General features: G+C 51.4%; 2 protein-coding genes across 5 annotated transcripts in view; one reads left to right on the top strand and one right to left on the bottom strand.

The window, feature by feature from the left end:
• The window catches only part of TRIM32 (tripartite motif containing 32), a 7,885-nt gene extending 434 nt beyond the window's left edge, over positions 1-7,451 (top strand). The window contains exons 1-2 of one of the 2 annotated variants that reach the window (XM_027650014.1): positions 60-1,871; positions 2,594-7,451. In XM_027650014.1, coding sequence (XP_027505815.1) covers positions 2,661-4,604 — 1,944 coding nt within the window. In that variant the 5' untranslated portion in view covers positions 60-1,871; positions 2,594-2,660 and the 3' untranslated portion in view covers positions 4,605-7,451. Of the gene's footprint in view, positions 1-59; positions 1,872-2,586 lie in introns of those variants that run through there. The other variant, XM_027650013.1, reaches the window with a different exon arrangement.
• Positions 1-26,902, bottom strand: part of ASTN2 (astrotactin 2) — a 326,379-nt gene that overhangs the window by 102,045 nt on the left and 197,432 nt on the right. For all 3 annotated transcript variants that reach the window (XM_027650010.1, XM_027650009.1, XM_027650011.1), the window contains exons 14-16: positions 15,377-15,501; positions 14,880-14,984; positions 13,293-13,472 (exon numbers count right to left, since the gene is read on the bottom strand). In XM_027650010.1, coding sequence (XP_027505811.1) covers positions 13,293-13,472; positions 14,880-14,984; positions 15,377-15,501 — 410 coding nt within the window. The remainder of the gene's footprint in view (positions 1-13,292; positions 13,473-14,879; positions 14,985-15,376; positions 15,502-26,902) is intronic.

Genomic DNA, 26,902 nt, shown 5'->3' with positions numbered 1-26,902 from the left:
GGGTGCTCGCAGCGGACCCCCATTGATCATCCCATGGGATCGCGCCCAGACGGAGCCTGGGCGTGCGCCCCGAGCTCGGCGTGGTCAGACACCAGCACGGGTTATCCCATGGATGCGCCATCCCTGGGAGCGCCCCGTTCCAGGCTGGACGAGGCTTGGAGCGACCCGGTCTATGGGGAAGGTGTCCCTGCCCATGGCAGGCGGTGGAACGGGGTGATCTTTACGGTCCCTTCCAACCCAAACCTTTGCATTGTCTGTGCAAAACCCACACCCAGGCTCTGTCCTGCGGGGTTTGTTGTTGTTGCTGTTGTTGTTGTTGTCGTGACAGCTGCTGTCAGCAGCGTGGATTTTGCAGTGTTACCCCGTTATTCTCACTCGTTAAGGGCACGGGATCTGAACTGCGAGTGAAGCCCGGTTGCCTCGCCCGCAGACGCGCTCGCTAAAAAACCACCAAACCACAGCAGGAAATTTCTTTTGAGGATGTAAGGAAACCAAACTGGCATAATTCACGGAGCTTTATAGCTTGATCCTCAGCTGAGGCTTTCTGTAATACCCTGCTCTGCGTCAGAGGAACTGCCTTGGGAGGGACCGATACGCAAGAACAACTTGCTGTTAAGGAAACTTCCATGCAGGCACAGCCGAGTGCGAGAGGGAGATAAAGGGAGAAATAATGTCACGTTACCGACGGCACGCTGGCATTCCAACAAAAGGGGTTATGTATGAGAAGAATATTGTACAAATCATCTGTCTGAAAAGCCCAGCCTGACTTAAAATCCCCTCCGCCATTGTTCTTTAATGAAAATACTTGTTTTAAAGGTACCTTTCAATGTAACTCGCAGCACCTGGTGCCTGTGCTGCTCCCTCGTCCTCCCCTGAGCGAGCCTTTTGACGTGTTTCCAAGGAAAGTAGGAATAATGAGCCTGGTATCCTGTGTTTCATTTTTAAAAACCGTTTTAAAATACAGGTTTTTCATCCCTCAAAGGAAGGTTTCTGTTCTCCGCGGCAGTGCCCAGGCTTCTGCCTCCCCAGCTGTGATGTGTGTTAAGACAAAAAGGGAAGAGTGCTCGGTGCCAGTGGCAGGAAGTGCCTGGAGTCCTCCTGCACCCAGATGCCAGGGATACTCATCCTGCCACCACTGAGGATCAGATCCCAGCTTGGTGCTTGCAGATTCTGCCACACCACTGAGTCCCTCCCTGAAATATGGGCTTTGAAGGGATGCAGCTGATAATTTTAAATGACTTTTTTTTTCCCTTCTCTGTATGAACATAAAGAAATTTTGTTTGTTGCAGTTGTTTTCTTGCATGTGAGAAAGTGGTAAACTGAAATACACTGGAGCTTTCTCGAGGAGGAAGGAGGCAAACCCAGCAGGGAAGCAAGAATGCTGTGTGCATTGAGCCATTACTCAGAAAAAGCTGTCTGTTCACATCTCTCTGCCACCCTCTCTTCATTTCAAAGGCTAACTACTTCCTTCTCCTCCTCTCCCCTAGAAAAAAGGTTTTCTTCCCTATTTTTTAGTGGCAAGGCAATGCAATAGCAAAGGTATTGAAACCCAGTCTACTGAATAATAACTTAATGATGTGAGCCCTGTTCTGTTCCTTTTGAATGGATGGTTGCTTTGGCAGGAGAGCTGCTGGGATCTGCTCCCTGCTGGGAGGGATGGGAGGGTGGAGAAACCTGGATTGAAGCTGAACAGCAACCAGAGTGGTGTAAAACTGAACCGGGAGACAGGAATGAGGTCAACGCTGCAAGACTGTGAAATGAGGAGAAATTATATGCAGTTAAGCTGAGTTCAGGGACTAACTGGCAGTACATTCGGAGTTTGGATGTTTGGAGTCGTCTTTTAAATCCATTACTGCTCTTATCTGTCCAAGGTAAACACAAAGTGTTTAATTGGCATGTTGAAACATGGTGCAGCATGGCAGAGGTCAGTGAAATGCACTGGCATCAAACCTTCTCTGTATATTTTCAGTGTGCACAGTCACTCCCCACAAGGAGTGAAAGCTGACAAAGCATTCCTGCTAGTTTCACTTCCTGGCAAATGCATGAAACCTTGAGCATTTATTTTGGCTTTCTAGCAAAGCAGAGCGAACCAACCACATTTATTTCGTTCGTATCTGATGTCACATCTGAATGCAGGTCTCCAGAGGTGATCTATTAATGTCCTAAAGCATCGCACCATCTGGTTCCTCTTTTGATGCGCAACATTTTGAATGCTTGGTTTAATCTCCCTGGGTTTCAGTAAATTATGTAAACTTGGAGGCTTGGCAGCAGGAGATGGGCACCATGAGGAGATGATTCAGTCATCAATATCTATTGGGCTTCCTTATTGCTGCCATTACACTTCTTTCAGTTGCTACTTACAAATGTTGCAAGTGAATAATTCATCGCACTGGGAGCTGCAAGTTAGTTTTGAAATTTGCCCACTCCCAGATTAGCTATGACTAATCCATCCTTCCCAAACGTGGAGAAGCTAACTGGGTTTCTTTTCTGCAGGGTTGGGTGATAAAAGTCAGAAATAAATTGCACGTATATGCAACTGCTGGTGCTGACATAAATCACATTTCCTTTTTTTTTTTTTTTGCTTTCTGGACAGAATTGGAGCACCTTGGAATAGATGTGAGCACAAGACACGGCGCCGGCTGAAGCTGCCCGGGAACACCATGGCTGCCGCCCCTCATCTCAACTCGGATGCGCTCCGAGAGGTCCTGGAGTGCCCCATTTGCATGGAGTCCTTCACTGAGGAGCACCTGAGGCCCAAGCTCCTGCACTGCGGGCACACCATCTGCAAACAGTGCCTGGAGAAGCTCCTGGCAAACAGCATTAACGGGATACGGTGCCCGTTCTGCAGCAAGATCACGCGGATCACGAGCCTGGCTCAGCTGACTGACAACCTCACTGTGCTCAAGATCATCGACACCGCTGGACTGGGGGAAGTGGTGGGGCTCCTCATGTGCAAGGCCTGCGGGAGAAGGTTGCCAAGGCACTTTTGCAAGAGCTGCAGCTTGGTTTTATGTGAGCCCTGCAAGGAGGCTTCACATCTGCCCCAAGGGCACAGAGTCATTGCTATCAAAGAGGCTGCTGAAGAGCGTAGGAGGGAATTTGGGACGAGGCTTGCCAGGCTAAGGGAGCTCATGGGTGATCTCCAGAAAAGAAAAGCTGCTCTGGAGGGTGTTTCGAGAGACCTGCAATCCAGGTACAAAGCAGTTCTGCAGGAGTACAGCAAAGAAGAGCGCAAGATCCAGGAGGAACTGGCCAGGTCACGCAAGTTCTTCACCACCTCTTTGTCTGAAGTGGAGAAGGTAAATAACCAGGTAATGGAGGAGCAAGCCTACCTGCTGAACTTAGCAGAGGTGCAGATAATGTCCCGCTGTGACTATTTCCTTGCCAAAATAAAGCAGGGGGATATAGCCCTCCTGGAGGAGGCGGCAGACGAGGAGGAACCAGAACTGACAAACAGTCTCCCAAGGGAGCTGACTCTGCAAGAGGTGGAACTCCTGAAGGTGAGCCACGTGGGACCACTGCAGATCGGGCAGGTGGTGAAGAAACCTCGGTCTGTTAACGTGGAGGAGTCGCTCCCGGAAACCGCAGCATCCTCGTCGGTGTCATTTAGGGAGCCTGACCTGGTGCAGGAAGAGCCCAGCTGCACGCCCCATTCCTCGCCAGCCAAGCCAAGGATTCCTGAAGCAGCCACGAGCATCCAGCAGTGTCACTTCATCAAGAAGATGGGCTCCAAGGGCAGCCTGCCAGGGATGTTCAACCTCCCCGTCAGCCTGCACGTCACCACGCAAGGCGAGGTGCTCGTGGCAGACCGGGGCAACTTCCGAATCCAGGTTTTTACCCGCAAGGGCTTTCTGAAGGAGATCCGCCGGAGCCCCAGCGGGATCGACAGCTTCGTGCTGAGTTTCCTCGGAGCAGACTTGCCCAATTTGACTCCCCTTTCTGTCACCATGAACTGCCACGGCCTGATCGGGGTGACAGACAGCTATGATAACTCTGTCAAGGTGTACACCATGGACGGGCACTGCGTGGCCTGTCACCGGAGCCAGCTGAGCAAGCCCTGGGGCATCGCCGCGCTGCCCTCGGGGCAGTTCGTGGTGACCGACGTGGAAGGGGGGAAGCTCTGGTGCTTCACGGTGGACCGTGGCGTGGGGGTGGTGAAGTACAGCTGCTTGTGTAGCGCAGTGCGCCCCAAGTTTGTCACCTGCGACGCCGAAGGGACCATTTACTTCACTCAGGGGCTGGGGCTCAACCTGGAGAACCGGCAGTACGAGCACCATCTAGAAGGAGGCTTCTCCATCGGCTCCGTCGGCCCCGACGGGCAGCTGGGGCGGCAGATCAGCCACTTCTTCTCGGAGAACGAGGATTTCAGGTGCATTGCTGGGATGTGTGTCGATGCCAGGGGAGACCTCATTGTTGCTGACAGCAGCCGTAAAGAAATCCTGCATTTCCCTAAGGGAGGTGGCTATAACATCCTGATCCGGGAAGGACTCACCTGCCCGGTCGGTATTGCCATCACTCCCAAAGGGCAGCTCCTGGTGCTGGACTGTTGGGATCATTGCATTAAGATCTACAGTTACCACCTGAGAAGATACTCCACCCCTTAAAGGCACGGCTGTAAGCAAAGCCTCTCCTGGCAGCAGACATTCTTCCAGCCTCCCTGCAATCCAACAGGAACAAGCATCAAGCCTTCAGGAAGACTGTGCCATAACCGAAGGGGATCTGGCATAGAGGCCATAATGTTTTGTGTTTAGAAACAAAATAGCTTTTGTGGTGGTGGTGGTCTGCTTTTTCTTCTTCCTTTTTTATATAAAATCCACACGAATAAGAACGAGCGCAAGGGAAGGGATCCATCCCTTGGAGAACTGGTTCCTTGCTAAGCGACTGGTCACTCCATAAACCTTCTCACCTCCTTATGCCACATCTCCTGCACCCCCAACTTTTAACCATTGTGTCTTTCTTTGTGCCATAAAAGCTGAGTGACTGCTCTAAATCACCTTTCCATACAGAACTAGCGAGGCAATCCTCCTCTCTCTCTGTGGTACTCGCAAGGAACTGGGTAGCAGTTGTCTGGGCAACTCCTAGAGAGAGCAATTTGGGATTGCATAAAATGAAATAGCCCTCATCAACCACGCGGAGATGGAGCTTTACTCCCACCCTGACAAGGGACAGTTGTCTTTCTCCCATTTTTCTGGTGTTCAGGAGATCACCCCGTCGTGCCATTTGTGAGCTGAGTCTGTTCCATGTGTAGTGAGTACTGTGCAATCATGGGAGACCAAGCTGAGGCAGAAAATTGCCCTCTTTATTACTGAGTAGTAAGAAGAGAGGGGTTTTATTACTACTCAGAGTCCTGCTAGGTAGAAGGGGGTACAAAGGGAGGGGCCTGAAGGAAAAAAAACCTGAGGGGAAACCTAGGGTTGCTATTTACTGCTGTTTTATTATTAAATGTATCCTCAAAACTGTCTTTGGAAGGTGTACCTGGTATCTAAAATTTCATGGGGAGAGGGGAAGGGGTGGGGGAATGAGCCTGGGAGATTGTAGAAAATGAAATTAAATACAACATGTTGTATGTTCACCTGCACTTCACTACTCTGCATTCCAGACCATTGCATTTAGGAATAGGTTTCCACTCATCTGCACCTCCTATGAGCAAGTTACTCACTGCTGAGATAGGGATGGGGAGGGGGGGGACTATTTCACTTCTATTTTTTTCATACTTGGAAGCACATCCATTGATGCACTGCCTTTTTTTTCCCTTGCACAGCAAAATACTACATTCCTCAGATTTTCTTTTTTTTTATTTTTTTTTTTTTTTTTAATACGGCACCAGCAGGCACCAGAGTTGCTGTTCATCACGGCTTTGGGCCAAATGAAGCACAAAACTGCAGCTGTGTGAACCAAGGCCCCCACAGTGCTACTCTCCTGGCTGATAAATGTGTACCTCAGTGTGGTGCTGCTCGCCCAGAATAGTTTATTGAAGGAAAGATGCATTTAAATAGGGCACAGTGGTAGCATGTTAATCTGCCACAGATAATAGTTACACTGCAGTGCATTTATTTGTTGCTATCAACAACGTAGTTGCAAATTTGGGGCCACGACAGACAATATAAAAGCTGATTTTATGGTGGCTGCCGTGCTCCAGCAAATTGTTTGCTACTTGTCCTACAATGTTTGCAACAGGTGATTTTTTTTTTTAAGCTCTCATATAGTCTCCCCTAATGAAACAGCAAAGTGAAACAGGTTTTCTGAGCTGCTGCTGCTCCAGATGGGTGTTTGGCAGTTACAGGGTTTGCAGAAGGAGCGCTGGGAGCAGATTTTGGTGGGATTTTTGGGGTTTTTTTTCCTCTTCCTGTTGTGCTCAGCCAGAGCACTGAAGGGGCCAGCACACAAACACAGCTGTGTGATGGAGCTGCCCCTCCAATCAGGGCATCTTCTGATTCCTCTTGCTGTAATGCACTGGAAAAAGCTTGTGGAGAAGGGAGCTGAGGCAGGAGGTGGTAGATGGTGCTGAGGGAGCCCCGGGGACTGAACCCCCTTCCCTTCCTGAGCTACTCCCTGTGTTTGCCAAGGCTGTCAACTTGCACATCACTATTTACACGCTCTGCTTCTCTTTTTTGGGTGGGAAGGGGGCATGTGACAGCAATCTGGGGAGCCTTTCCCACCTTGCATGTGTGTTTTGGGGAGATGGGGACGATTACTGGGCCGTGCTGCAGTTAATGACATTGTAACTGGAGGCATTTTTCCAGTATTATGGCAATGGCAGTTCCTCTCCTTCTGATGTCTTTTAAACATTTCTCCTGCTTCCAAGAACTGCTCCAAGCAGGAAGCTACCGTGGACCTGAATAACTGAAGCAATATTATCTGTGATAATATGTACCTCTGTCATTTTCTGTTCCCATGGATATTTTTTTTTTTTGCAATAAACAGCACACTGTACTAGCAATAACATTTCCTGGAGTGCTTGAAGGGACATAAAAAGCTGGTCCAGCAAACTGAGCAGTTGGTTACACCAGCCTGTTCCTGGTTACAAAGTTCAAACAAAACGTCTGTCATCTGTTTCTCACTCGGAGAATTAAGGAAAATAACACTACCCTGTGATGCACTGGTGGGCCAGGACACTGCTATCAGTGCCTGGGGCTGTGTCTCGCCTGCAGCTCTTCTGGTCTGGGCTTTCAAGCAGAAAAGGGAAAAAGGAAACCTGCTGTCCCTGCCCAGGGTCTGCATGTCCCCTGACAAAACTCTCAACAGTGACTGTGAAATGATTTTGCAGAGCTCTGTTTTTTTGCTGTTGTGCCCCCACACAGTGTTGTGATCGTCTGCCAAACAAGGAGTAATTAAGGATTGTGTTGAAATAGTTGGCTCCTGTACCTGGAGAAAGAGCTTGTCTGGTCATAGGTATGTGTTTGGTTTTTAAAGATTGTGTAATAAAGGAAAAATTGATCCAATTAAAAGTGCATTGCAAACGGCTCATTTTCTTATTAAAACACTACATCTCCTCCCTTTGGTGGCAGGTTGGATTTTACAGCCAGTGGGGATTAGATTGGGAACACAATGGCTACAGGACCCCTCTTCTCAGGTTGCACAGGATAAATCTGATCTCCTTGGCAGGAGATCAGGGAACTCTACCTGACACTTCCCTACCCACCTCATAAACAAATGCTCAGGTTTTGAACCTTAATCCACTCTGATACTCCCACAAGGGCAATATCTTCCTTGTCACCATAGGCAGTACCTGATGTTTCAAAGGCCTGCTTCAACTGAAGTGGCTCCAAGTGCTCAGTAACAGGGCGTGGGAGCCTGGCTGAAGGCTCCATCCCTGTGTGCCTGGATCATCCATGAACTGCCAGCCCTTTGCATAACAAAGGGCCTGGGGACAGGCACAGTCAGGTGAGGAACAACTGCAGACACATCAGGAGCTGAGGGCTCAGCTGGACCCCAGACTTCCCTGTGTTTAGACCACTGGTCCCTCCTGGGCAGCACCAGCTCAGGCTGTTATTCTGTTGTTGCACAATAATTAAATTATTTTAAGGATCCAGATGTCTTAAGACTCTGCTTTGGGAAATCTGGGGCTGAACCAGTGAGGAAACCTGGTCTGACTGGGTGAGTGTGGGGGGTGTAGCTGTGAAAGGGCCTCAGTCCCAGCTCAGGTGGTGCATTGTGATGGCCAGAGAGGCTCCTGGATGGCCAGAGAGGGAAGTTTCCTTAACAGGCACACCAGCAGCACGTGCAGGTTGTCCCCTGGTCCTGCCACCCTTCTGGGTTTGCTGCTCTGGGTGAAGGATTTCATCACTTGGGCTCATCCCAGGTGATGGGAAGCAGCACTTTAAACTGGTGTGAATTGCTGGTTTATCAAACACATTCCATTCCTTGCAGAACAGCTGCTGTGTGGTGCTGTTAGACCCACCCTGCCACTTTATCACAAGTTTTGGTTTCTTAGGGTAGAAAAACGAAGCCATGGGTATTATCTGGGGCAAAAACAGGAGTTAGGGTTCCTAAGGGGGTGAGGGGGAGAGCCTGTTCCTTAATCAGAGGGGGCAGAGGTACAAAAGTAAAAATTAAGCCAGATGCTTTGAGTATTGTATAGATTAAGTGATTTTTCTGGGTCATTACTCAATGCGAGGATTTAAAGTTATTTCATTTTGCACAACTAATTACTCGACTTGCCTGACAATTCTGGATTACAATGAGCAGTGCATAAGGTCATTTAGCAGACTGAGTCACAGCACATATTGTAGACTAAAGTAAATTTCACGGCAACCAGTTAAAATTGTTTTTACCTCCTCTGAACAAAATGTCAAAATCTGAGGGTTGGAAATAAATATAATGACATAAACCAAGGAAGTAAGAGTGTTACAAAGGTAATAGAGTGGTTGTTTATAGGGACAGATCTCAAGAACAGGGAAATTCTATACGCTTTACTTCTCACCAAGCAGGTATAAGGAAAACTCATTATCTCCTTTAACAGATGCAAAACTCTCCTTACAGCTTTCTTAATGCACCTAATTGTGTCTAGGAAAGGAAAACTAAAGGTTCCCGTGGACTAGTTCAATCTTAATTGTGTTAATGGCACTATCAGACCTGAAGAGAGATGAATGGAGCCTTGAAAGGACAGGAGAGACCCACAGACCCTACTCAGAGGAATACAGACTACTATTTTAGCAGAGTTCCAGGCTCTATCCTTAATTTTATAAGGATATTTATGAAGAGAAATATAATTTACGAAGATCTTTTGTCAAAACTGCTGAGTTTATAAGAAAACATGAAAACTGTCGCCTCTTAAAGGTAAATGCAATTAATGGCATGTAGTCCAAGAGAAGAGAAGCAAGCACCTGGGAGGGCAGGGGCAAGAAAGCCCTAGGGATTGTGACAGGACCTGCCAGAACACAGCCTCTCCATGGACTATTTCCATAAATGATCTGTTACAGAGAGGGAACATCTTTCACATCTGTAGCAGCCACAGGCTCAGCCTGCTGAGTGCCCAATGTGGCCAGGGAACCTTAGCCAAGGAAACTCTAGATAGACATCACAGGAAATGCAAGAAAAACAAACATTTCTTGCACTGCAGACCTAAAGCAACGTTATCAGCTGGGCAGTGAAACCCTCTGGATCTGCTCCATCCATGCGCAGCACATCCCGAGCCCATCAGCATCCCTCCCCGCTTCCCAGCTGGGCTTCTCCACTGGGAACAAGCAAGCCAGAACAGCTCTTGGGGAAATGTCACTGGGGCTGCCAGATTTGGCAATCAGAGCAGCTCTCCCCTTTCCCTAACCATCTCCTACTCCTTATCCAGCCAGACTGAGGGGGCACAGAGTAACCACGTTTCTGATAAGAGAATGAAGTGGTTCTCAGGGGTGGATTTACTGGATAGAGGGATCATTCTCTTTCCTCCTGTACATTTTCTGAGTCTCTGTGGTGGGCTGACTCCCAGCCTCCACCTCCAGTTTTCTTACTGAGCATGTTGGTGCGGAATAGCCCAATTCTGGCCAGCAGCCCTGGCTGTGTCCCCTCCTAACACCTTGCCTATCCCAGCCTAGTGACTGTGGGGACAGAATGGGAAAGGAGAAAAGCCTGGGTGCCATGCAGGCACTGCTCAGCAGCAGCCAACACGCTGGGGCGTTATCCACACTGGTTTATCCAGAAATCCAAAGCACAGCACCACAGGGGCCACGACAAAGCCACTTCCCTCCATCCCACCAGGCCCGGCACATTCTTGCACACAGCAGGACGTGGCTGAGGCACCACGTGTGTCCCAGCTGCCAAACGAAGATGCTCACACAACGGGTACAAACTTAATGAGGTGCTATCAGCGTTAAATGCTGCCTTCCATGGGGGAGAAAACCGATGTGGGCTCCCATGGCACAGATCAATGGCTGGGTCGATCTCAAGGTTCCCGCTCGGAGGCCACTCGATGAGTGAAAGCATTGCTTGGCTGCACAGAGCCAGAGCAAGCAGCCCCCCAAAAAAACGGGCTTTTAATCACTCTGTGTGAAATAAAATTGGAGTTTGCTTTGGTCTGCTCACGGACTAAGGCTGTTCCTGGGAGGGAGCCTGGGGGATGCTCCCGTGCCTGCCCTGGAAGAACACAGTGCTCGTTGTGCACAGCCATGCCACAGAGCCTGTCTGGCTCTCTCATTTGCAGGATTCCCTCCTGCAAATCCTTAGGAACAAGGTGTTTCAGCTGGTGTAGAGTTAATTTTCTTCACAGTATGGGGCTACGTTTTGGATTTCTGAGCTCAAACCACGACACAAGGGCGAGCACCTCATTCTGCCCAGCACACACCTTATCCACCTGCAGGAGGAAGGGGAACACTTGGCACTCCTCTGGGCAGAGCAACCTGCTCATGCCAGCAGTGACAGCAGCACTGACTTTGTGCTGTTCCTGGCCAGAGTTGGATCCCTTTCCCCTTCACTTGGCTGAGGAAAACACTCTGCAGACACGGACCCACGTCACGGGATCCCGTGCCGGCGGCGAGCGCTGCGTTCGGGCGGCTCCAGCCTCGGCACAGAGCCAGTGCCTGATCCCAGCTGCCAGTGGCGTGGTCTTCTCTTCAAAACCATGTTTTCAATTAGGGTTTCATGCGCAGATTGTGCCTTTATTGGCGGAGGCCTCCTCCTGAGGCCCAGAGATTGATTTATGAAGTTGATTAAAATATTAAAATAATTTTGTGCGATGCTGCAAACACCCTGCGATGTGCATTTTTCTCATAGTTGGTGTCGTTCCAATTAGTTTGAGCCTCTCCTCTTCCCCTCCTCTTGTGACCTGCTTTGTTCACTAACAAATTACAGTTATCCTGGTCCTGCTTTTGTATTTGTTAGAGATGACGCATATGTGTGTGCACTGAACAGTTTGGAATGGGCTGGTGAGCAGTGGGGAGCCCGGCAGGCTGGAGCTGTTCTGAGTGGAGAAGGCATCCAGAACTGTGTAACTGGAGGTATTTATTCTGATCTGCCTTATGCCACTGGCAAAATGAGGGTGAATCAGTGGAGAAGCAGGGAATAAAATCTATCTATCATGAACAGCAAGCTCTTTCTCTTGGCTAACTGGGATTTCTGTGTGAGAGAGCCCTGGGTTTCCCGTGATGCCTTCTAAGTCCACAAGCTGATCTCCCCAGGTATCATCAAGAGCCCTGAACATCCTCGATGTCCTTCCAATAGCATTTTGTGGCCATCAAAGAGCTAAGTACAGCACTCGTCCCCTCTGCACTGCCCATAGCACCAAAGTTCACCCCACCAGCTACCAAAGCCACAGGCGGAGCCACACACGAAGCACAGAGTCGGAGCCAGCACCCAATGCCCAAATGCTGCACAGTCAGAAATCAAAAGTTTATGTCCAGGCATTATATGCAAACCCCTGGGGCGTCCCTGGGGTCCCATGAGTGCTTTGGTGCTTCACAGGCAGTGGGAAGGACGCTCTGGATCCTGCCCTGGGGCAGCCCTGTGAGCAGTACAGGGCAGGCACAGCTCCGGGAGTGTGGGCAGGAGCCGGGTGTGGAGCGAGGAGCTGCCTTGGTCAGCTGCATACCATGGACTAAAATGGAAATCATCCTGTCAGGAGGCACTGCAGGCCCTGTGCCACCACGGGGCTTTGTGGCTGAGCCCTGGGAGCCGCTGCTGCCCCCAGCCATGGGGAAAGTGGGAGCTTGGGAATGGGAGATATTTCACCACCAGATCAAGCATTGCCACCGTTCACGTCCCCTCTGGCCCAGTGTCATGAAACAGCAACAGTGCTCATGCCCAGCTCGGACTGCAGTGACTGCCTCTCATTCCCACCCGGCATCACTTGAGAAACCTGTGTCTGAAGTGATGGCACTGGGACCACAGGGCACTCCAGGTCTGCTCCCCACCACCCGTGTTTGCCCCAGGACTGCAGGGAGCGCTCCCGAATGATTAATAACATCGTGAGCACGCAAACAACCCACCTCCACGGCGCTTTCTCCTGCTAAACAGGGGCATTGCTATGGCAAACTTCATTTATCACTATTTAAAACCCAAACAAACGAGTACAGGGTGTTATAAATACGCTTACAAGACGAGCTGCGCCGGGAAAACAGGGGAAAAAAATGAGCCAGGAGCAACGGAGGAGGCGTGTGGGAGCACATCTCCATTTGCTGGCTTCCATGGAGCGAGGCTGCTCTTGGCAGCACCTGCAGGGCAGGATTCAAGTGCTTTGATGACCTCTGTCACCATCAGCCCTACAATGGGCCCTGTAATATACCACAGATGTTTTTTGAACAGAAAAATATCAGACCCGGGGAATATCCCCAACTCCCTGGAGGAGAGAGATGAATTGGCAAATGGAAGGCTACAGCGATAAGGGAGTTTTTATAAACATAACCTAATTGTATTACTTCAAAGTCCTGAAGTTTATTGCCCTGTTTAATGATGTGTCTCGTTATTTATGGTGTAGCACAATGAGTCTGCTATTGATTTAATGCACTTCCTTAAAGACTGTCATTGTCACAAGCAATAAAACAAAGCCATTCTGAGACAGCTCATTTATGTCACATCTCCATCAGCCGACCCCGAGCACCCCCAGCGTGTGGGGGCCACCGTGGTGAAGGGGTCACCCTGGGGAAGGATGGAGTCAGAGTGTGGAAGCTGAAGGGCAGGAGCTGGCAGGGTGGGTTTGCCTGGCTCAGGGATGCTGCCAAGGGACATGTGCCACTGTCTCTTGACACTAGGCACTCAGTCTGGGACAAGTCTCCTGCTTGAGCCCACTAACCAGCATGGTGAAGGTAAATGCATGGGGAGAGGGGGTGATTTGTGCCCCTGCCCGTTCCCGCCGCCCTCCTCACCTTTCTGGTACTGGAGCCAGAGCTGCTGCTGGACCTTCTTGCTGGGGAAGTGGATGGTGCAGCTGAACTCGGAGCCGTACAGCGCCTCTGCGATGTAGTGGGAGCCAAACTGCTGGATGAAGGAGAGCAGCTCCTCCCGGCTGCTGTCCTTGTTCAGGATCTTCAGGATGTTTGCAAAGCCTGTGGGAGGGAGGCAGGGGATGGGTGGGTTGGCCAGGCAGGGCTGGTAGCCACAACCCAGGCCAAGGAGCCCCACAGGATCCCTGCTCAGGTCATACAAGTCCCTGGGTGGGTGCAACGTACAGTTCCTCCTCTCTTACCCCCATCATCTACCTGATCCTTTGGAATCCACAACCTTTTATAACCCTGGGCTGTGGCTCTGAGTTCCTTCTATGATTCCTCTCCCTAAGAGATTTCTCAAAGCATTTTACAGGGATGTGCACGTGGACACATGCACACACACAACCCCTCCTGCCAGCTCCAGTCTGGTGGCACATCATCAACGCTCTCCCCAGAGGATGTGCTTGGCCTTTCCTTGCCTGTATCCATAACCAGAGGTGTTCCACCTCTAGTCCACACACCCAGCACAACTGATGACTATTTTTGGGAGAGCTGGAGACAGCCCAGAGGGACACACGGGGCTGGGCTCATGGCAGCTCCACAGGTGTGCAAGGGCTGGGGTTTGAGCAACATCCCTGGAGACAGCGGGGACCTCTGGCATGGGACAAGGACATGGACCCTGCTCTGTAGAGGTGAAATGTCCTGGAGGCATTGGTGACTCCACAGCACCTCAACATCATTTACAATTGCTGATATCATCGTTTTGGTTCAGTGGTGGAATGGAAAACATACTGCAAGAAAATACGTCATAACTGTCACCAAAATGAGATTATCTGGCTGGTTGCTTGCTTGGTTTATTGAAAGGGAAGGTTGGTGTAATAAAAAAAGCCAGAAGAATTCATTTTGAGCTGAACCCAAGTATTTTTTTCGGCTCTGAGCAGGTTATTTCATTTTGGGGCTGTGCAGCCTGTTAGCACTAAATCTTTTTTTTTTCTTTCTCTCTCCATTTAAGAACTCGTTGATTTTTAAATAAAAAATGCTATTTTGAAATGAAAAGGCAAAACATTTCAGGTCGCAACAAAATGTTTCAGCATTTCTGAAACAAAATGTGTAGCTATAAAAACGTGGAAGTGAAATGTTTTGACATTTGCAGGATCCTCCCACCCACCCCTTCTTCATCTGCAACTCCCGGCTTAATATGACCTGCTTTTACAAGAGCTTTGGGTCCTTTTGATACCACATTTTTTTCAAGTACTTACTGATTTTCACATATACATGTACACACAGCCACCCCCCATGAATCCTCCCCACAGTGCTGCTTATTGGCTTCATCCTGACTTTGACCTCAGGTCTTGGCTGAGCCGCACAAAGTCCCTGCCTCAGTTTCCACCCTGTAAAAAGGAGGAAAATCTCTCTGCCTGCCTCTGCAGCAGCACTGGAGGTGGGAAATGTCAGTGGGATGCTTGGGGCAGATGGACACCACCCACCCACACAGACATGCGTCTCCCTGCCCCTGGAATCCCTCACCTGCAGAGAGGGTGATGGAGCTGAGCTTCACCCTGTAGAGGTTGCTCCTGACCCGCCAGTGCTGCACCATGGGGTAGCCCATTGCCTCGTCGTACTTGATGTCCCCTGCAAAGGAAGAGCCACTGCTGACCACGCTCTGGGGAATGCTTAATGCTCCCACCAGGCAACTGCTTTGTCAGGGGTGAGAAATGGGATGGTTGGAGGGACAGAAACCTCTTTGGCAGTGATGCCACAGGGCCCTCGGGCTGCTGGCAGGACCAACACTGCGGCTGCCGGGAGCTCATGGGGACAGAGATGCTGCCATCTGTGTCAGGGTGGACTCACACAGCCCTTAGACTATTCCTGCCCTAGGCACACACAGGAGGGATGGCACAAAGGACCCTGAGATGCCAGTGGTGCTGATTCCTCTCAGGAACCATGCTGGGATCCAGGGTGGGAAAAGGGGTTCTTAATTCTGCACTTGCCCCAGGGGCACTGAGCCTGGGGGCAGCTCATACCAGTGAGAAGCTGGAGGTCGGGAAGGGGCTCCGAGAGGACACCACGGCACTGCTCCTCCACGGGCAGCGGGATCACCAGGAGCCCGTCAGCCAGCTGTGGGAAGTCCTTGATGAAGTTATTCTCCCTGCAGAGAGAAAAAGACAACTGCAAAGCAATGATGCAGGGCACGGCCGGGCAGCGGGGCTGAGCTGCCCCGGTGGCACTGGGACAGGCAGCTCAGGAGGGTGAGGGACATCTCCTTGAGCAGGAGCTCTACCAGGGAGTGGGGATTGCAGCCCCTGCTGCAACCCGTCCCTGGCTGTGCAGCCCTCTGAGGTGATGTTTAATGAGCTCCCCAGGGACCACAGCTCCATTAGCACTCCAGAAGCATGGAACTTCTCTCAGCCTGGGGACCCAGCTACTGTTTTGGCCCAGATTTTCCAAGTGGGCCACTGGAGAGGGGATAGAGAGTGGTGAGGAGAGAGGAACAGCTGCCACACCTCAAAACTGCCCCTTTCCACACCTACAGCATCTTGATAAGGACAGTCAACAGGCACCAGACCAAGCCCTGCTGGGGCTCCACACAGTAGGCAGCACCATCACCCCACAGCTTCACCCCCAACGACTCGCTCTCCAAAAGGAGCAAAAAGCACTTTACAGACAGGCACCAAAAAACCCCACTCTCGTGTACAGCTCACAGTGCAATTTTACTACACATGCAGGATCTTTTCTAACCTTGGCAGGTATAACACTGTATAATAGGCCCCTAATGAATTGTTTCTAGAACAACGGTACCGGGGAAATTATTTGAAATGGTGAACAGACAGATCTCTGGGAGACGAGCCTCCCGCGGCAACCAAAAGTGCCTCACGCCTGCGCAAAGGAAAACAGGAGGGGGGATTTTAAATATTGATCTTAGAACCAAAATATAGGCCAGGAGGCTCCATGTCCTCCAAGTATGGAGACAAAAGGGCAGCGGAGCAGAAGAAAGGGAGGTTCCTGCAAAATCAGGTCAGCCCCAGGAGCCAGGGGGAGGTTCAGGCTGGCACCGCCTGCCCCAGCTGTGTTTTTTGGAATAGACTTTCTGTTAAACAACAGCTGGTTTCACTCACCTTCACTGATTTTACACCTCACAGCCCATTCCCTGGGGGGAAGCTTCACCATCCCATGATCATCTCGCAAGTGGGGACATCCTGGGTATTTCCATGAGTCCCACTGCAGTGAGATGCTGAATTCATGGAACACTTCCCCAGGGTCCTCCCACTGCTCCAGGGTCAGGGTACGGCCAGTGCAACCTGAATGACAGGTGAGCAAGAGGCCACAGCACTGTGCAACCAGCCTGGGGATGTTCCCAGCCCCGAGGCAGGCGAGAAGGACGAGGATGAGCAGCTGACGATGGGAACACGTGAGTGGGGTCCAGGAAGTGTTCAAGGCCAGACTGGATGGGTCTTTGAGCAAGCTGGTCTAGTGGCAGGTGTCCCTGCCCATGGCAGGGGGCTGATACTAGCAAGGTCCCTTCCAACCCAAACCATGTCAGGATTCCCTGGCTGCACAGGCAGCAGCTGCCTCCTGCTACACCCCCACCTCTGAGCTGTCGGCACCTGATTGTGTCTCAGGAGCTTAATTTTAGGCACTGCCAGAGAGAAAGTGCTTTATCTGTCTGAGGGGAAAAGCCTCTTGCTCACACCGTGCTCACAAATCTCCTATTGATCCTGCTGGGTGTGGGATCCCCGTGGTGGAGCGTTCTGCTCTGAGCCCTGCGCTGTCTCAGCGATGCAAATGGGGAACTGCAATTACTGCCGGAGTCGGGAGCCGTGTGGGTGGTGGGAAATGGGGCTGCAAAATTAGGCATGTCGGGAGGGAATAGGGCAAGGAGCGTGTTGGAGTCTCTGCTGCTCTGCCTCAGCAAAGCAGGGAAAACATCAGCTCTGCCAAATCCCAAAGCCATGGAGAAGTGTGATGCTGTACTGGGAAAGAGGGATGCAGCTGCACTGAGCCCGCCTGCCATCCTGGAGCATTGGGATTGTCCCCTCCCTGATGGCTCAGCCCCATACCCTGAACCACAGGTGAGCACAGAGGCCAGGAGGGTCACTGCCTGCCCAGTCCCACATCCCACCTCCAAGAGGACCAGGAGGGGATGCCCAAAAGGACAATGTCACTGGCTGGTGGCACCTTCCCAAGTGCTCTCTCACATGAAGAGACAGACCTGGTAGTGCCAGAATAGCTCAGCCCCAGGGGACAAAAACACATGGCATGACAAACACCAGAAGCTTGTGTTCACCCACTCCCCTGCACCCCAGCACAGGGCAGAGAAGATGCAAAGAAGCAGCCTCTCCTCTTCCCCCCGTCAACCCACCTGAAACATCTCACCAACACTTGCCTATGCCATGAGCCCATAAAACAGCTATCCTTGGGCATGAGTCTGGCTCATCCTTGAGGCAGGACAGCCTCAGGGGCTGGTGGTCCATGTGTGGGCAGCTAAGGAGGGAGGAGCTGGAGGAGACACTCCCAGCTCAAAGGGACCCACACACAGCAGCTGCCTTTATGAGAAGGTAGTAACCCAACAGCTGCATTCTGCAGGCAGGGCTGCTTCTGCAATCCATTTGTTTAACTGCTGTGCACTTGAAAAGTCAAGGAAAAACAAGGAGCAAGTGGGAGCCAAGGTGTGGGCACACACACCAACGTGTGCCCACAGCATGCTCCCGTAAAACGAAGGAGCAGCAGCACAAGGCAGAACTTCAGGAGCACTTCCATGATATATTTTTGCTACCAAAGCCTTCCTGCATCTCTTTCCCCTCTCCCCACCTCCAGCTCCCCACTCCCTACCATTCCAAGGAAGTGATGAGCCAAAGCCATGCAGGGGGAGCACTCGCTGGGTGCAGGATAGGGGCACAGTACAACTCCTCTGCAGAGCCTCCACTGCCTCTGCAGGTGCAGGATGGCAAACCAGGAGCACAGGGGATGGGGACACACCACACAGGGGACACTGCTGCCAGAGCTGCCCAAGGCATGGCATTCCATGGATCTGCAGCCGGCAGAGGGCTGCAGCTCCTCTTCCACGGGGCCTTAATAATAAACCCGTGGCTTGTGCGCTGCTCGCTGTGGAGGCACAAAAAAAGAGTTCCTGCCAGGCTTTTGTGCTCTCTGGAAGCTCTGATCAAAGCCATCGGGCTCTGTGGGAGGGACAGGGACACAGACAAGGGGAAGGATGTGACAGCATCCCTGTGCACGTGCCTCCATCTGCTCCCTGCTGAGCCACCTCTGCACAGGAGCAGGACCAGGTGTGGGATTCACACCTGGTGATGTTTCCAAGAGGCACGGCAATGCCTTCATGACCTGGAAGTTCCTACCAATCATGGAGCCAGGTTCATTCCAACGGGATCAGGGGGTAGCCAGGCAAACCTGCTAGGCTGTTCTGCTCTCCCAGCATCTCCCCAACACTCAGGAAGCAGCTGCCAGATACTCAGTGGAGCAGCGAGCACGCTGCTCTCTCCAGAATCCACCCAAGGGCACAGTGTTCTCCTGCTGGGTATCTAAGCATCTCCTGGGGCATTTTGCAGATACTGAGTTATTATACAAGGAAATGCAATTTCTCCTTCTCAGCCCTGGTCCCCAACAGCATCCAACCCAGAGTATGTGCCTGCCTTGGAGGGAACTGACTTCCATATAAATGAATCTGGTCAAATAGCCAAAGGCTTTAGAGAGCTCTGGTACCAGCAGGTGGGCTGAGGAGGAAGACAGTTGTTTGGATTAAACTAAGCTCAAAATCCTGGCCTTGATGGACACTTGGTGTAACCTTGGAGTCATAAAACATGCCTGTCACCTCTGGTGACACAGCAGCTCCCCTGTCCCAGGGTGCTGGTGGGGTAACAGGTGCTCAGGTACCAGGATGGGGGCTCAGGCAGTGAGAACCCACTGTTCTCCTGTTCTTTTGACACCAGATACACAAACTAGCCACGTTTTTGGGGACTCTGACCTTAAACACCACCCCCAAGGTCACGTGGCTTGGTGCAGTGCAGGGCTGCATTGCTGCTCTCCACAGCACTGGCAGCATCTCACACAGCCCATGGGAAGCCTCCAAAAAGGACCAGTGTCCCATAGCACCCCTGAGCAAAATGGACTTTTAGGGAAGCAGGAGAGCTTGATGCAGACACTGGGGAGTAGGTGGAGTCCTGTGGTCCTTCTGGATGGGGCCACAGCTGGCAGATTCTGGTCCATGGCATGACAATCCTGACCCTGGGGTACTCCATCTCCTTGCTGAGACGCTGAAAGCCAGGGCCAAGCTTGCAGTGAGATTCTGGCCTGCATCAGGGAAAGGTCAGCTGGTAGCTGATCATTCATTTCATTTTCCTGTTAGCAGCACTCCTGGGTGAAGGAGCAGCTTCTCCTCCTCGGCTCAGGCAGCTGTGGCTTCCTCCCTTCACACTCTGCTCCCAAAGGACATGGCCTTGAGGATGGACTGTGCCCACCAACACTTTTGGAGACCCTCCTTGCACCTGTACAACTCCCACTGTGAATCCAAGCACCAGCTGCCACGGGGCTTCCTGCCACCACCCACTACCTACAGCAGATAAACAATCTGCATTGCAGCAATCGGGCAAGTATATTCATGAAGGGGTAAACATATATATATAAAATGACCCCACAAGTGATTAGCTTATGCCCTGAAGCGTGAGATTTAATTACCCTTATCTGAGCCAGCACAGCTACAAATGTTAATCACATTATCATCCAGTGAGCTTATGTTCAGCAAAGTGCCTACGCAAGGACCGCGCTTTCTGCTATGCAAGTCTGAGAGGATGCCTGCTCTGGCAAAGAATTATTTATTAATCTTACTTCTTTCTGTCCCACATTGGCTCAGGGAGAACATGATGGATTTGAGGCTATTTAGTGCCAGCTATTTAGTGCCAGCTTTTCACCCAACTTTCCCTTGGAGAAGTTCCCACCGGGGTGGCTGCAAGCTCAGGAGAACCCAGCCTGCATCTGACAGGGGGACATTGAGAAATAGCTTCTTTTTAGCTTGTCATCACCAAAATAAAAATTGATCTGGAGTCACTGGGAGACAGAAAAGAGAGTATCCTGTTGCCACAGCCACTTAGGAGAAGGTAAGTGGTGAATTATAAAGGTTTAATGCAGCAGTTACTTACTCCAAATTCACTGGGCATTAATTTCAGTGAGGCCCCAGACCTGTAGAATGGGGTAGGATTAAAAAAGTGACACTAGTCGGGTTTTGCCAGGTCCTGGAACCCCTTCCAGCTCCCCAGCTTTCAGCCTTAACCATGGTTTGCAGTGATGTATGGTCAGACCAGGCTGTGGGGAGAGAGAGGACAGACAACCCTGATCCCTCCCGTGCGGCCGCAGCCGTCACCCCCATTCCTCCATCAGCCCCTGATGCTGCAGGTAAAACTCTGTGCTACCCATCCCTCCATGTCCCCAGCGTGTCCCACTTCAGTGCCAGCAATAAACAGCCTGACAATATTCAATAGCTGCCTTACCCCCTGGTTCAGGGAGAATTAGCATTTAAATTGAGGTGTTTCAGGAGGTAAATCATGCTGGCGCTGGGGCCGCAGTGCCTGAGGGAATGCACAGTGCTCCTCAGGCTGGTGGCTCGATGGGTCTGCAGGGGTGGTGCTCAGCACCATCCCCTCCATCTGCCCTTGGGCTGAGCCCCAAAACCCTCCACAGGGCTGGGAGCAACCAGGACCCTCTTCCTAACTCCTGCTCCCCCTTGGATTGGGCTCTTTGATTCCAGCACTGGAATACTAATTGTGGTGCCACACTGGCACAGCTGTGAGAGACCCTCAGTGGCAGAACCGTGGCTCCTCTTCCTTCATTGTGCCCATTTTGAGGACAGTGAAGAATGGGAGGGGACAGCAAGAACCAGGGCAAAGGGTGGTGGCTCTCACTAGGGACCGTGGATGAGAGCAGGAACTGCAAACACCACTAATGCCTGTGCCACCAGGCACGTGGTGCCATGCAGGGACCCTGCCCATGGCACAGTTATGGGGACAGCCAGCAAATGACATCTGGACACGAGACTTTAAGACCTGAAACAGCAGGACAGAAGCACACAGGTGGTGGGGGCAGCACTGCAGGGAATGGGATTCCTTCCTAGCGAACAGTTTATTCCTTGTAAAACAGGAATTCAGTTGATCCAAAGGTATTTGTCAACTCTGCTTGAAACAGCTACAGAACCTGAGCAGAGATTTTTTTTTCAGTTGTTTCTTAAGTACAAAATAGATGGAGGAAGACAAATAGTTCTTATCACTGCACTGCCACCACCTCTGTTCCTCCCAGCATGTCCTTTGCCTCCCTGGGAACTAAAGGCAAGTTTCAGCAGAGACTGTGACTTCTTTTCCCTTCTCCATTAGCACACCAGAACATCAACCTCTTTTCACATCACCACTGTTGGTGTTGAACTGATAACTCAACTCTCCACACCAGTCATGCCTGAGCCTGGGTCAGGAGCTCCCTCTGGCCCCAGAATTCCTGTGCCCAAGCCCATCAGCATCATGCCCCTCCAATCCTGGTCCATTCCAACCTGATTTTCCCACGGATTTCTCCAGACATCCCCCAAACACTGAAGCCCCAAGCGATGCCACCAAACACTGAGAGAAACTCAGCCAGCAGTGCCCACCACCGCAGCACTGATGGGAACATGATATTCATGATATTCACTCTCATGGAGAAAAACTGCATCCTGTCCTGAAGTCATTTCTAAAGGAAACACAAAGGAATTTGCTTTGAGATGGAGAAGTGGCAAGTTACAGGAGCAGAGATCTCCCTCCTGTACTCCACTGAGCCCTGGAGCAGGCAGCCAGTGGGAAGATGTGCTGCTGGAGAAGGTCCACCACCAGCACGTGGCTCTGGCCAGCAAAGGCAACAAAGTTCAGGTGGAATATCCATACCCTGGCCCCTGTTTATCACCTTTTACTCTTCTCCCCATCCCACTCACCATTACACAGCTATTTATTTATTCCAGTAGGGAGCGTCTCCTGTGGGTGAAATCCTGTGGCAGGCTGTGGATCTTTCTTCCCTCAGAGTGCCTGTTGGGAACAGGCTGCAGTGGAGTGCCAAGTAAAAACAAATTTGGGAAATTGTAGTTCCCACAGCAACGCCTGGTGCCTGTGCAGCAGGCAGCATGCAGGCTCACAAACCTGGATTTATGCCTTATTTGTGGAGTCAGGGCTGCAGGAGGAATCCTGTGCAAAGCTCTAGTTTTCACTCTCTTACAGAACTTTGCAAATATACGGATTATTCCCTTTGAGGTTGAAATTTGCTGTGCTTGACCTAAGCTTAAACATGATTTCCTGCAAGAAGTTTTAATAAAGGTTAAAAAAAAGGCATGTTTGAGCGAAAGAAAAAAATAAAAATCAGACACACTCGTGGCTGGAGAAAAGGAAAAGAATCAGAGAATCATAAACTGGTGTGGGTTGGAATGGACCTAAAAGATCACCTCACTCCAACCCTCAGCCATGGGCAGGGACACCTTCCACTAAACCAGGTTGTTCCAAGCCCCTTCCAACCTGGCCTTGGACACTTCCAGGGATCCAGGGGCAGCCACAGCTTCTCTGGACAACCTGTGCCAGTGCCTCACCACTCTCACAGTGTCTCAGCAGCCTTGTCCTGAGCCTTGAACCTGGTGGCAGGGCCAGGAGGACACATCTGATACACGTGCCATCCCTCCTCAACTGGAAGGTCTCGAGAATTCCCAACATCTGATGTGGATGACGAGAAATCCGCACACCTGCAAAGGGCTGGCGCTGCTCAGTGTCTGATAAGGATCCATGTCTGGCTCCATGTATCTGCTCTTCAAGGTGTCTCTCCCCATTATCTTTGCCCCCACTGACAGCCAGAGGCTCTGGCCTTGTCGGCTTCCATAAGCTCAGCAACTCCCAGCTCTGTTATGATTTGAGATGATGGACAGACCTCCTGGAGCAGCTCACAGAGCTCCTGCCCACCAGGCTGTGGCCAGTGTGAGATGATGTGGGCAGGTCTCCCTATGGGGATGATTTTTCTATGCCTGGACACTCCCCGTGGGTGATGATTTCAGCGCTGAGCTGAGCCAGGGCCGGGGGTCCTCTCCCGTGGGTTGTTTGGGTGCTGTTTGCAATCACTCCCCAAGCGCTGCTCAGTCAGTTCCATCCCTGGCGCTTCCCTTGGCATTGTTTGTAACGAGGCAACAAATGCACAACTCCCACTGACTCCAGAGGAGCCAGGACTACCCGCCAGGACTTCCCAAGGAGCTGGAGCGAGGCTGGCGCCTGAGTTGCATCCAGTTCCTGTGGGATTTGGGCACAGCTAAGTGCAGCCAATGGCCTCTCCACACACCAGCAGCCCCTCGCACCAGCAGCTTTTCCAGGGAAACCCACAGCTCAGCCACAGCTTCCCGGGAAGCACAAGAACTGCCTTTAATATTAATATTTGCCTTTCCAATGTAAATGCAGACCCAGCTCTCCGCTCAGCACACACATCCATTCTCTTTAACAATTTGAGGTCTTAAAACATTTTTTTTCCCTCTCTCCTAAGCTTCATCGTTAACCTTTAAGATGAAGATAAGGCGTAAGAGTTTGGAAAGGAATCAGGAGGGACCTTGGAAATGAGCCAGGAGCAGTGTTAATACTGGGCTGCACATCATATCTCTTTGGTTCTTCTCTCCTTCCAGGGTGATTCGGACTGCTCTTGACTACCACCATGGTATTACAAACTCTAATGAGGTTTGGAAAATAAGAAACCCACTGCGGCGTGGGAGAAACTAATAGAAATTGTTTTGTCTTCTCTCTATTAGTCATTAGAAGCAGAAGAAAAACAGCCACAGGCAGTGGCAGGGCTGCAGTACCACCACACATTTCATATGCTGGCACTCCGACAAAGTCATTTCAACGCAGCTAATGCTCCCACTTCCCCTCTGCACCAGACCTCCCGTGTGCCAGCATGGGCTCCAGCTGCACCAGCACCCCTGTGCCAGGATCCTGAGCCTGGGGTGACCCCAGTGGTGCCCAGTGCCTGCCCAAGGTGCCCATGAAGGATGCTTGGCCAGCCCACGGCTCTACCAGCCTGGTGTCCTAAGGGACAGGGACATGCAGGGAGGCAGTAGCAGTACCCAGGCAGGACAGTGCTTGGGGACACTTCCCATAAGCAGCAGCTCCCTGGCACTGTCAGGCAGTCACAGCATATGGAGAATTAGCTGGAATTTGTGACCACATCTGCAGAGCAGTGTTTCTGTGTGTGGAGTTAATTATGGAAAACCACTAATGATGTGCAGGGGTGACAGCACCTCGCAGTGAACTCACCCCACGGCACAGCCCAGCCCCATTCCCAAGCTCAGAGAGGTGCCCTGGAGCACTTCCCACTTTGCTTCCCTCCTTCCAGCTCTGCAGCCATCACACACGGGCTGCCTGATGACAAGTGGCAGTGCCATCACACCTTCCAGATGTTCACCTGCTGCCCATGGGCACAGGCACAGCTGGTGAGTGGCACCATCCCCAGAAAGCTGGGATCAGGCACACAGGCTGCTCTGCCTGCACTGGGCTCCTCTGGCCCATGCTGGGGGAGAAATGAACTGGCACAAACGCCCCGAGCTTTCATCTACAGAAAATTGTTATTGAAGGCAGCAGCCCATGGGAGACTCCTCGCCCGGCTGCAGCCTGGGCAGGGAGAGAGCACAGCAGTGAGGAGCATTGCTGGGGCACAGGGAGGAGGGTGAGGGATGCTGGGCTTGTCCTGCCTTCCTGTGCACTCAGCCACAGCTCCAGCATCCAAACCAGGTCACACTGCCCAGGAACCACGTGCAGTGGAAGATTTAGATCTCCTGGGTTATGCCACATGCCCTATGGGTGGGATGCAACAGGGGACAGAAGGGCTCCCAGCATAGTTTGTCCACCACTTTTGGGTTCAACTACTGGGGCTTGAGCCCAAACCCAGCACTTGCCTCCAGGTTTATGCAGTCAGGAATTACACCACAACCCATAGAACAGCAAATTCTCCACCTCTGGAGAGAACACCTGGGATGGGTAAGAGGAACACAAGATTTTCTGGTGCACTGAAGATTGCATCCAAGCCCTGCTGCTACCTGGGAAGCAGGTATGTCTCAACAACTGGCATAGCTGTGGAGCACTCAGATATCCCCATGCTGGTGCCTGCTCCTGACTGCACTGCCTGGAGCAAGGATTTGCATTGCTAAGTCAACGTCAAGCTGATTTAGTCCTTGGATGGGCAATCTCCATCAACCAGTGCTGGCACTAGTGAGGAAGAGCAGTCACAGGCTGGTAGGTGTCAGCCTTGTCCCTGGAGGGGACACTGAAGCAGCTCCATGGTGTGAGTAGCACAAACCCACAGCCCATGCTAATGATGCCCACCACAGTGCCCATAGCATGATGGAAAAACACTGCTTTGAGAGCTTAAAGTTGTGTGATTACAATTTACTGCCTCCAACCCTCCTGTCTCTCTCTCTTCTTACTTTTCAGCTGAACATAACCCTTATTTTCATGTGTCCCAAGTGGTCCCGAGTGGCCCAGGAGCAGCTGCAGCCTGTGTAAGATGAGGAAGGAAGAAGCAGCAATTCCTCTCTCCAAGGTTGTCCACCACTGCAAGGCTATAAAATCAATAAGGACCCCCTGGGATGAAAGGTACTCCATAAATCTGAGCTGTTATTACAAAACCAATCTCCACCGCATCTCTTAATAATGCAGATTAATTGTGCAATAACACCAGCTATAATTAGCATCATAAAAGTCAGATATGGGAAAGGCCAGCAGGTCAGCAAGTCCATCCCGCAGACTGCTCCCCACAGCACAGGGAAGTGGGAAAACTCCTGGGTGTCTCCTCCTCATTCCATAGAATCATGGAATCATTTAAGTCAGAGAAGACCTTCAGGACCCCTGAGTCAAACCATTAACCCAGGACTGCCAAGCCCACCACTGAACCATGTCCCCAGGTGCCACATCCACATGCCTTTTCAATCCCTCCAAGGATGGGGACTCCACCACTGCCCTGGACAGACTGTTCCAGCTGCTCCTCATCACACTTGTGCTCCAGACCCTTCCCCAGCTCTGCTGCCCTTCAGAGTTCCAGCACCTCAATGTCTTTCTTGTCATGAGAGGCCCAAAACTGAACCCAGGATTTGAGGTGTGGCTTCACCAGTGCCCAGCATAGGGGGACAATCACTGCCCTGGCCACACTATTGCTAGTATAAGCCTTCCTAGCCACCTGGGCACACTGCTTGCCTCTCTCTCAAACCTTTATCCTTTCCTCATGCTTGAGACTCAAGAAAAGGGTGTCACCATCAACTTTTCACAAGGTGGACCCAGAAGACCTCACTGAACCCCCTGACAGCTGTATGTGGGGACAGGGGTCATGGGACATGAGTCCCCTGAGGGCCCTAGGCTGACAAGAGCAGAGCAGGGTCCTTGCAGGAGAAGCCTGTGTGCCAGCCCAGCTCCCTGATGGATGAGCATTCCCCTAGACCCTGCACCTCTCATCCCACAAGAAGCTTTCAGAGCCAGGAGACAGGACATTCACACACACACACACACACACACACACAC

The sequence above is a fragment of the Corapipo altera genome, unplaced genomic scaffold, assembly GCF_003945725.1.
Source record: "Corapipo altera isolate COAL_440 unplaced genomic scaffold, ASM394572v1 268, whole genome shotgun sequence".
NCBI classification, from domain to species: Eukaryota; Metazoa; Chordata; class Aves; order Passeriformes; family Pipridae; genus Corapipo; species Corapipo altera.
The sequence above is the reverse complement of the archived record's forward strand: the minus strand, read 5'-3'. Positions and strand labels throughout refer to the sequence as shown.